Source organism: Centruroides vittatus, unplaced genomic scaffold (genome assembly GCF_030686945.1).
Source record: "Centruroides vittatus isolate TY-2023 unplaced genomic scaffold, ASM3068694v2 contig_400, whole genome shotgun sequence".
Lineage (NCBI taxonomy): Eukaryota > Metazoa > Arthropoda > Arachnida > Scorpiones > Buthidae > Centruroides > Centruroides vittatus.
The window spans coordinates 1240696-1252916 of NW_027122215.1; the positions used below are offsets into that span (position 1 = coordinate 1240696).

The 12221-nt window shown below is 28.2% G+C and overlaps 1 protein-coding gene and 1 long non-coding RNA gene across 3 annotated transcripts in view; one reads left to right on the top strand and one right to left on the bottom strand.

The window, feature by feature from the left end:
- Window positions 1-12221, top strand: part of LOC136976413 (uncharacterized) — a 198639-nt gene that overhangs the window by 157415 nt on the left and 29003 nt on the right. The gene's annotated exons all lie outside the window — the stretch shown is intronic.
- The window catches only part of LOC136976395 (TP53-binding protein 1-like), a 112051-nt gene that overhangs the window by 78257 nt on the left and 21573 nt on the right, over window positions 1-12221 (bottom strand). Inside the window, exons 3-4 of the mRNA XM_067271654.1 lie at window positions 9717-9839; window positions 1485-1531 (exon numbers count right to left, since the gene is read on the bottom strand). Coding sequence (XP_067127755.1) covers window positions 1485-1531; window positions 9717-9826 — 157 coding nt within the window. The 5' untranslated portion in view covers window positions 9827-9839. The remainder of the gene's footprint in view (window positions 1-1484; window positions 1532-9716; window positions 9840-12221) is intronic.

Sequence of the window (12221 nt, forward strand, 5' to 3'; positions counted from 1 at the left end):
CTGACTTATTAAGGAATAATGTTTTGCTTTTATTTAGAAAAATGAAATACAATGGAAACTTATCTGAACTTGTTAGGACCAGAGGTTATTCAGATAAACAAATTTCAAATAATCAAGAAACTCATTTGTTTTTGTTTTGGATTCAACATCAAGCACTGAGCATTTAAAGCAGTGATGAGCAGCCTTTTCTAGATGTGGGCCACAAGGGAACTTTGAAAGATTCCAGCAGATCACATACCTTTTTTCTTATGGAGTTGCAGGTTTTAAGTTTGCTAAATATCAACATACTCCATAACCTCCAGCACACTAGATGCTAAAACAATATATCCTAATGATATGCAAACTACTAATATATAGTTTATATTCTCATCTTTTACTAATCAACTTTAGCTGGAATGTTCTTGATCACAAATATCAGCTTAATTAGAGTTACATAATGGCACAAGACAAAAAACAGAATAAAAATATATTGCCAAAGCCACAGGGGCCACATATTGAAATCCTAAGGGACACGTGTCCTAGGGCCACAGGTTGCTTATGACAGATTTAAAGTTTCATGAACAATAAGTACTGTAATGCAATTACTGTATTTGAAATTAAATTAATTTACTCAAAATGTAACATAATGTTATGTGCATGACCTAATTTTGGGTGCTAAAATCAACAGATTGCATACTGATTTCCAGTTACATAGAGAGTTTGGTCTCTGTGCATTATACTCTGTGATATGTATAATGCTATCTTTTTCTTGAAAACCATTTCAGATAACCCAGAGTTTTGAATAATTGAGCTTCTACTGTAATTTCTCCACAATCCTTTGTATCATTTATTCCGGAATTCAACCAATTATATTTTTCAGTCAAAATATTTATCAAATATACTTAATTCACTTAATTAATTTTAACCTAATTAATTTTTAGACCCTAACCTAACAGTACAAAATAGAATTTTAAAAAAATTGAATGAGCTATTTGTGAAGTTCAATAAACTCATTCATAAAGCTGTTCTCTCACAGTCAGCAATGGTGCTCGCTGTGAACAGAACTGACATGCTGTTTTTAGTATATTACAGAAAATACAATACAATACAAGTAAAGAATTAAGAGGCCGTACCTCGAGCTTTGCCTTTGAAAATAGTTCATTGTACTTTTGCTTAATATTTGTAAAAATAACTTAATTTATTGATTATTTTATTGTTTTTCCAAACTGATTACTTTGATGGTGATAGAAATCACTCTTATAATTGACTCAATTGGTTATTGATGTAAAAAATTATAACTCAAAAATAACAAGAAGTTATAGTTTATACTTTTATCCATTGAATATTTTTAAATGAGACCATCATTAAATGAACTTCATTTTTCTGATTTTCATTTCAGAAAAATGAAGTTCATTTAATCATTCAAGTTTCATGTTTAAGTTGTTTATTATTGCTTAATATCCCATGATAATACTGTGATATAATTGTTTTAAAACTTAACATACCTTTCTCAGTCTGGCTTACATCTTCGCAAACAGGTTTTTTTTCCAAACTAAATATAAATATGTAGCATTAAATAATTATTTCATCAGTTAAAAACAATTTTTTAAATTATTTTAGTAAAAGAATATTATTTGTTTTCGTTTTTTGATAATTTTAAACCAAAGTAGCTTTTTAAAAGAATTTTTTAAAATTTTATCATTATTTACCAAAAAATAATTTTAAAACTTATAAGAAATCAAACAGTAATGAAACAGTATAGTTATTTATAGTTTCTACTCTGTAACCATAGATTTCATTCCACATAAAACAATCTATTCTTGAAATAAGGATCAATCAAGTTTTATCATAAAATCATAAAAATAATACTATTAAAATCTTTACAATTACCAGTTCAGATTACATTCTAAATCAAGTACAATGAAATAACTAGATTCAATGGATATACTCATTATATTTGCCACTTCTAAATCACTTCATTTACACAATTTCCTTCTTACCAGGCAGTTTGTTAGTTAAATGTAAACACTTTAAAGTATATCAAATGCACACAATTTTCATATATATCTTTTTGTTATGTACGAAAAATAATTTTTGCTTTTTTTAATTTACTTTATGCTTACTTTTTATGCATTAATTCAAAATAAAATTTGTTATAACAGTAATTATTATTTTAATTTAAAATCTGTATTTAATTTTCCGCATTAATATATAAAAATGGCAATAAAATGCTTTGAATATAATTAAAAAATAATTTTCGTTATTGAAATTACAGTCATGGGTTCCTAAGACTTAAAATAATCTCATTCACCAAAACAAAAATAATTGAGACTCAGCAATCCTAATTGTATATAATAATAAATTTTTTCATTTTATATATAAATTTCATAATCATTTTTTTCTCTGTTTTTTTATTAATATCTGTTTAATTTAATGATTGATTCATTGGTCAGCTATGAAAACATTGTAAAAATACAAATTATGATAAAATTGGTATAGTATCTACACTACATAGCAGTCAATACTCCACATTCATGAGGGGAAGAGGAGCAGGATCCTCTGCAGAAGTGAAAAATCCACAAATATCTCCAAGCTGCCCAAACCATAACTATTACACACACACACAAAGAAAGAAAGAAAGAAAGACAATACAGTACTTGTACAGTGTGTGATGCAATATATGTATAGTAAGCAGACAGTAAAATGATTAAAGTTCATAAAATACAGTTATATACAGTAATGTGTTTTATAAACTTTTAATAAAACTATACACCATACACTAGACCAGTAATTTTCAACTGAAGTGCTGCAGGACACTGGTTTAAAATCATTAGAGGAGAGGATCCTAGGTGTGCTGTTAAATTTTTGAAGGCTATTAAATAAACTATTTTGGAAAGAAGCCCAAAAAACACTGAGTGCACATGTCAAAATTAAAACCACTTTAAATTGATTATATGAGATTTTCATTGTTATAATGAATAAACATATACATAATGTAGTAAAAAATATATACAGTAATACCTCAACTTATGCTACCCTGACTTACGTGAACCTGGAGCTACGCAATTTTCAAATCTCGTCGATTCGTCTTTTGTTTGAGTGCCACGCAACTCTTGATTACTCACTCCCCCCACACTATTGTTCAGCTTACATGTTCGGACTTGTCACGCGGAATCAACGCATAGCTACAATTTATTTTGTGTTATTTATTTCTGTGTTTGTTATATCTACAGAGACTTGAGAGACTCTACTTTGTCATCCAAATGAAGTAGAACTGATTCTTCTGCATCAAACAAGAAAAGAAAAACTTTATCTTTGGAATGTAAAGTTAACACTATTAAAGACTTTGATACAAAAATGAAAATTTGTGAATTGGCAAAGAAGTTTGATCTACTAGAATCGATGGTCAGAACAATTATAAAAGGTAAAGAAAAATTCTTGAAGCTGTGAAAACTTGACAGACGGTCTCAATTCAATTGAAAAGGGGTTACAAATTTTAGAAAATGTAGACTCCAATGAAGAGTGCATTTCTTCTACAAAATGAGAAATAAAAAAAATTATTAGCATGCTACGAGGAAATTTTGCAGGAGAAAAAAAAATCTTTCAGCCATCAGACGAATTTGTTAGATTTTACGAAGCCTTCTACATCACAATAACTTCGGTTTACGATTTTAATAATATAATTTGTTATACATATGTATTATCTAAAATTTTATTAAACGTTTTTTTCTAAATTATTGTTTTCTTTAGTCTCCAGCCCCAATTAAAATAATTTGTATGTATTTACATGCAAAATTATACCCCGACTTATGCGAATTCAACTTATGTAGTTATTGCTCGGTCCCACCTATCGCATAAGTTCGGGGTATTACTGTATTCACAAGCAAAATATATGAGCATAACACCAGGTTATTTCATTTAAAATAAAATTTTCTTTAAATCAAAAATTTATCTATAGCTACCCATATTTAGTTCAAATTTAGAAACAGTGGGACATTGGGCAGGTTTCTAAAGGTAATTATCATGCCACGTTTAGATGCAAATTAAGACTTAATAGCGAGGTTGAGGCCAAAGTTTTCAACGCAAAAATGTGTATGTCAGACATTTGGCGCCGCTTTCCTGTAAGCCTAGAAGTTTGCAATGGCCTTTGGAATGTCGATTCACTGTCCTCAAACAGAGTATATAGACCTCAGTTCCTTAGCACACTGCATTGAAACTTTTTATGATAAATTTGTGTATATATATGGTAGTAAGTAATAAAGTAGATTAATAATAATATAGATATTTTATGCATTTATGACTTACTGAACTTTTTTAGTTTCTTTACATTTTCTAGTTTATATACATCATATGCAATTTTCTGCAGTAAGCCATAAAAAGTAAAAATAAAAAATTCTTATTGTAGTATTTATGAAACCGTGCCGGTGCTTATTCTGCAACTTGAACACTAACTATATGGTGTATTTTCTCGGACACATGGCAAATTTCATCACTAATTTTTCTTCAGTTGATACGTGTATTAAGTTTTGTACACGTTTCGGGCTGTTGACGCCCCTCTTCAGCCAACTTCAAATCCCAGATCTTTGCAAACATAAAATTGTTTTTAAAACTTCTCTGTACATTAATTAATTTTTGTCATCTAGTCGATCTTTTTTCATCGAAGCCAGAGGCTCTATTGTACAAACGAATTCTTATTGGTTTTGTTGCGTATGACTGTATTCATTTACATAGTGATGTGGTAGATGGGCCACCTCGTGGCAAACTCTTGTTTAAAAGCATTAATTTTATTTTATTATTTTACATAAAAATAATTTACTTTTTAGTTTATGTAGAAATAATTTACTTAGTTCCCATTTATAATATGCTGAGCCAATTTTTGTTTATTTTTATACTAAAGTTTTTATTTATACATTTCTTACTTTTTATAATTTCTATGCTTTCTTTAAACTTTCTTTTATATGTTTCTTTTTCCTTATGAAGGATTTCCACATTATCTTTATCTATTTTGCAACCGTTTAGAGTACAATGGTCATGAAAAACGGAATTTATTCAACTGAAGAAAAACTAGTGATGAAATTTGCCATGTGTCCGAGAAAATACACCATATAGTTAGTGTTCAAGTTGCAGTAAAAAATTCTTATTGTTGTTAAACTCATGAATAATAAAAAAAACCTCTAAAAGTTGAGATTTAATCTTTTCTTTAACTTAAACAAGTACTTTTTGTCCAAGATTAAACAGACTTCAGCCTTCACAAGTTATAAACAATAAGTAAAACTTGAACATTGAATAGAAAAATTATATATACAAATATAGACATAATTATTACAAAGGAACTGCTTTTAGCCCTTGGTATAATTAAATAAAATAAAATATCTACTAATGTGAGATAGATAATAATAAGGGCTTATCACACCACTGATAATAAGCACAAATGCTCAGGAAATAGTGTAGAACCTTTTAATTAAACATAGAAGAGTGTACAGTAAAAAAAACCAACTACGTGAGTATGAGTAAACAACATAAACATAAACCAAAATGCATTTCAAACTATTGGACAATAAAAATGCTAAAATTTGAAACTAACACCTATAAACAGAAATATTATGAACATATAGAAATTTTAAAAATTAATAAAAATAGAAGAATTAATGATAATTCAAGTGTTAAAATTGATGAAGGATAGTACAATTATATCTATAAAAACTGAATATTTTTTTTGTAACATTTTTTACTCTATCTAATCAAAACTGTTGTGAAACTTGTTAATGTATCGTATGTTAGTCACCACTTGTTCAACTGATGTCGCCTATGTCACATGTTCTTTGTGCATGCACAAAGAACATGTGGCATAGGTGACATCAGTTGAACAAGTCCTTAGCTGTATTGTTTTTGCACTGTATTGTTTTTGCTTGTATAGCATTACTTACTTTTCATTCTGCTAATTTATGACTGTATTGTTGTTTGTATTAAAACCCTTTACATCAAGCCATCTTGTAATATTATGAAAATGTTTTATGCCTGTCTCCTTAGCAACTATCAAACATTGACTGCTCATACTGTTACAGCATTTGTTTGGTTTGCATAGTTTCATGTATAATAACTTTTTATATTAATACCAACTGAAGAGGGACTATTCCAATAGTCCAAAATGCATTTTGGTTTATATTTATGTTGTTTACTCATACTCACGTAGTTCTTTTTTACTGTACATCCTTTTATGTTTAAATTAAAAAGATCTACATTATTTCCTGAGTGTTTGTGCTTATTATCACTGGTGTGATAAGCCCTTATTATTATCTACCTCACATTAGTAGATATTTAATTTAATTTAAATTAAATATAGACATCTTAAACCCAATAGTAATATATTAAAGCCAAACAATTGCCAGATTATATCAGGCTATATCACTACTACTATACTTTTCTTACAGAACTTCTAAGTTAATTATTAAAATATTAATTTAATTATAATTATTAAATTTAGCAAGAGATGGCACCTAATGCCTGCCTCTAGTGTCAAATTTCTTAGTATATAATTAATAATAGTAGTAGTAATATAGCCTGATATAATCTGGCAATTGTTTAGTTTTAATGAATAGAAAACTTTACACTCACTGACAATAAAAGTTAAAACACCCAAATAGAATTGTCTGATTACTGCAAAACTCAGCCTATGATGTCTCAGACAAGGATGTAAATGATTACAGTTGTGGTCCAATTGCACACTGGATAATACCACCACAGACATTAAAATTGCTACCCAGTATTCTGTAAAAAGGCTCACAAAAGCTCACCATGTTCAAAATTTTCAGTATATCTGTTGTTTGAAAATTTTCAAACACTAGGCATGCCTGTACAATGCAGTTAAAAGACATTATACACTCTTCATGGAGTTTGAGAAATGCTGCATCATTGGGCTGAGGGAAGCAGGATGAGTATTTTGCCAAACTGTTTGCCATCAGGATCATTCTGACTTGTCTGTGAGATGATATTTGAGCAGTGGTTAAATCAGGTCACACATACACCCCTAGTTAAAGCATGGAATCAGAATGAGAATGCACAGGTAACTCCTACCTCAAAAATTTCATCAGAGACACAACAAAGAAAAGATATCAAGTAAATAATGTTAGTCATGGCTTTTTGCACACATATTACTAGGTTCAAATTTGTTAAGCAGTTAAATAAGTTATTTGTTTGTATTCTATTTACATTTCTTTATTTAACTGTTTTCTTTTAAAAATTAATTTTGTATCTAGAGTCATTATAAAGAGTTTTTCTTTTTTTAAATTGTTCTTTACATCTATATTTGTTTTTTCAAATCTTTATTTTTGATTTTTAAATTTCTTTTTTTAAGTTTACAATACATGTAACACTTGAAGATAAATGTCCTCAAAAAATTATGTACACAGAACCTTTTATGATGTGGTAACTCATAAATATCGTCACACAAATGTTTTCGAACCCCTTTTGGGCTCTGCTTCAGGCTCTAAATCGTTTCTAGATGGATTTTTGATTGCCATTAATTAAAAATCCGTTCGATTGGCATGTCGTTGAAATATCAGTTCAATCGTAATTTCGAAAGGATTTACAAAAAATCCACGTCACGCATGCACGACAAGTCAGCCGTCTGTGTATAACGGGTTGACTAGAGTGTGCTGTGAATTATGGGTTACCACACCATAAAAGGTTCTGGGTACATAATTTTTTGGAAGTAATTCCAGTGTGGTGAGTAGTGAGTTATTTAAATGTCCTCAAACAGTAATAACTAAAAATATTTATGAAAATTAAAAATTGGATACATTTTGTTGTTTTTAATATATTTATTGACATGCTTCAACAAACTAGCCAGATAAATAAAGTAGTAAAGGAATTAGTCTGCTGTTTGAGAATCTGATTTTGAGTCCAGGTTAGCTCAGATATTTTAGCTACCATCTAGCCCTATATAATATGCTTGATAAAGTCATGATAGGCATGGAAGGAAGACCCTCTTAGTAAGAGTTTTATTTTTAATAATAAAATAAAAAACTGGAATACAATATACTATAGAAACATACAACTTTTAAGTCCCAACAGTGTAATTTAAATTGCAAATGTTTTAGATCATTTTAAACAACCATCATTGATTCAAAATTATTAGAATTCCAACAAAATTTGAGTAGAATTCCAATAATTTGTTCAATTATTTTGTTTGTTTAGATTTTGCTCAATGTTGGTCATTTAAAATGCTCAAAAACATTTGCAATGTAAATTATACTCCTGGAACTTATTGTGTGTATTTATAGTATTTTTAATAATCTTTCAATAAATAAGTAGTATATCTAATTTATCTTTGAACTTAATTAAATATGAAGTTTCAATATATTCTATTTCCTTTTTATAACAAATATTAATAGTTAAAAAACCAAGTTGGAAGCAAAACTATTTAGACTGCTGAATATGACATGCCACAATTGTCATTGAACGGAATTATGCATATTTTATAGTTCTCTGATTTAGAATTATCTAATTCAAATCAGTCTAAAATTAAAAAGTGTATTCTTTAATTGTCTTTATTTTTTAGTTTAACTATAAAAATAATTTATAATCAATCAATTTTTAAATAAATTAATATTGAAATTTTCAATATTGGAATATTACACTTATTATTAAATAAATCATTTAATATTAAGTTTAAACATTCACTAATATTAGTGAATATTTACTTCTAAATTATTAAATTAGTAAATATTTATTTCTTATTTATCATATTTTCACAGGTATGATCTGTAGATAATGCTCCATAGTTTCAAGTTCGTATCTGCAATTTAAAATCGGCATATGACTCATTCCATTGCATAACCCAATTTGTTGGTTATCTCTGTTTAAAAGACATTTTGAAAGATGTCTTTCAAAATGTCTTTTAAACAGAGATAACCAACAAATTATAGCACAAAAATACAATATGTTTACTATAGTAACCAAGTGTAATATCAATAATTAAAATAGCCAATAATCAGCTGAAACTATTGAATATTATCAACTGAAGTCTAATTCTTATGCCATAGACCAGTGTTTTTCAACCGGGATGCCGCGGCACCTTAGGGTGCCACAGCGCCACGATTGGGGTGTCGCAAAGTTTAGGACTGATAATAAAAGTAGATTTAAAAAACAATAGCAAGACTATTATTTTACATGTAGGTAATTCGACAAAATTCAATGGACTTAAATTTTGATTTTGAACATGTAGAAATGTTTTTTTTGCATTAAAATGCTACTTCAAACTGTCAATTTTTAAAATTTTTCTTCTCAGGGAGGGAGTCCCTGGATCCCACCCCAGCGATGCACATAATATTCGTTTTCACAAAAGGTTCATCTGTCCCATTAGCCTCCCCTTATTTAGATTCTAGATCTACTGCTAGTCAAAGGTGTCACAATTTTTTGTTTTTCAATCAGGGGTGCCACTCAATGAAAAAGGTTGAAAAACACTGCCATAGACAATATAATATCAAAATGATAATATTCAAAAGCAAAATACATACTGCATTAATTTCTAGTTAAAAAATAGGAATATATTAAAAAAAAACTTTACAAAAGTATAAAAATAGCAAATTTTTAGAACGACTATACTCTTAAAAATTATTATTAGAAGAGAAAAATATGGATTATGAATATTTTTATGTTAGTAAATTTACAGTTTTATTTTCAAGCAAAAACTTTTAATAAATATTTAAAGTCTATAATAGAAAGTTAAAATTTACCATTCTTTATGTGTATCTTTAGAGACGTCTTCATTTTCTGTCTTGGAACTATCTTGTTTGCATTCTTCATTATTTAAATTATCTTCTGATAAATTCATATCATCAGCCATCCTTCATATTATTCTAACAATTAGAAAATTGCAAATATTTAAATTTCCAATAAACTTGTATGAGACAAAATTTTGAAAAATAATTTAATTTTATTTTATTTTGTATACTTATAATAACTGTAAATGTTATAATTACATTATATATTCTGTCTGTGCATGTGCATTTGCACATGCATGTGCACATGTATTCTTTAAATAAACAAATAAAATAAAATGGTTAAATTATTCTTTTGAAAGTAAATTTAATTAATTGATATAGTTTTACTACAAGACTAATATTTTGCTGAAATTATGTTAGGTTACTGATTGGTTATAAAGTTATTTAATAATTCAATAACTTGATATTAGAAGTATGCTTTTAATATTTTTAACATTTCTAAAATCGTAGATTGTTTTCACCTCCAAACAAATGAGAACTCTTAGAAAACAACATGCTGCTTTACTTTCTGGAAAATCAGTTGGGTGAATATCAAGGTAGTGAGTTTTTACATATCAGTTGTAATCTTGCTTTAATGTTTGCTGTCCTTTTCACATATAATTTCTCATTTTTGCTGTTCTAATTTTGTAAAACTGCAGTGGAAATACAATTTGCTATGTGAAAATAAATCATTTTTCACATTCTGCTTTCATTTTTGCTAGCAAACGTCTATCTGAATCAAGTTTAGAGTTTTCCATAGCATATAACAACTGAGTGATTGACTCTCAAATCCATGTCATTAGTCATTGTGGACAGTATTTTTTATTTAATTTTTTCTAAGCTTATTTTATCTTTTATTTTATATTTTATTGTTATTAATTGATAAATAAAACAGAGAAATGAAACTACTTTTCACCCAAATGGAACTTGTTACAAAATATATCAACAATTTCAGCAATAAATGCTTTAATAGCACACTATTAAAGCTGTTCTATATACACTGTTTTAACAAATGATTTGATTCACTTGATTTGTTGGAAGTTTAGGATGTCAATATATTTTTTACAGAAAATGAAGTGATTTGGAAAAAGATTGTCGTCGTTGCCAGTTGATACATGATGTAAGTTCCTTTTCAATATTCCATTTATTTATTTTTTTGTGTTTTGATTATTTTATAATTACATCTAGTGATAAATAAAATTAACAGAAAAGCAATGCTTTAATGTTTGAGTTGGTACCTTCTAAACTGCCAACCATTAAGTGTCTTGCTTTTAACAGCTGCTTAAAGCGCAGAGATATATAATGAGGAAAGTTATATGAAGATTTTATCACCATTCTAGTAATCTTCTGCAGGGTATATGCTGTCACGGACTATCCATCCAAAACCATAATAATTATATCTATTAGCCAATATTGGTATAATTACAAAATGTTAAAAATTAAATATGCAACAAAAAACTAAAGATAATTTTATGTAACTTTGTACCAAACATTCCATTTTTGAACATTTTGATATCAAGCTGAAGATGGTTTAAAATAGGTTGAAAACATTTCTGTTGTAACAGGTAAATTTGGCTTCCTAAAGACAAAAGTTTTATTGATATAATTTATAAAATGGTACGAATTTTCACACAATTTGTTGATAATTTTAATATTTTTTTATTTTAGAATAAAATTTAAAACTACATGAAATAATTTCAAGTAAATAAACAAAATATGTAAATTTCTGTGAATTTATAGAAATATTTAATGCTTTTATATACTGTGCATTTGGATAACAGCTGGATTTATGTTCTGGTAGCTTGATAAAGGAAAACAAGAAGCATGCATATGCAGATGGATTCATTTGATAGAAAAATAATAAATGATAATATTGTTATTTCACATTTGTATCATTATGACATACCAGGTGGAACATATTTGGAAGACATATTAAGTGAATTTCATCAAATTTTTATTTTTACAGAAAAAAGTGGACTTGCAAAAACCTGAGAAATGTTACTTTATCAAATTTGTAGCAATAAAAAAAAAGGTCCCCTATGGAGAGCTACAAATGCCTTTAGCAATTGGGCTAGTGCCTTTAGCCAAACACAAGTCTTTAAGTGACACAGGCATTTCTGAAATGGCCAACAGTGTGTCCAAGATGACAGAAAAAAATGGTCATCATACTTGATAACCTGCCCTACTTACTCAATTTGGCTCCAGCTGACTTTCTGGCAGCACAATGTGGAATTTGAGGGCATCAAGTATATATGAACATTTTAAGCAATCTCACTTGCAATGAATTTTTGAAAATGTTTTGACTGGCTGTATGATCTTTGCAAAAAATGCACCAATGAATGCATCAATAAACACAAAATTTCATTCAAATATCTTCAAGGACGACGCCAGCCAATGAGTAAGGGGGGGCAAGATGATGTAAATTGATAGAGGATATGAATTGTATGTAGGTAAAATAGAAACGATTCATAAAGTTTT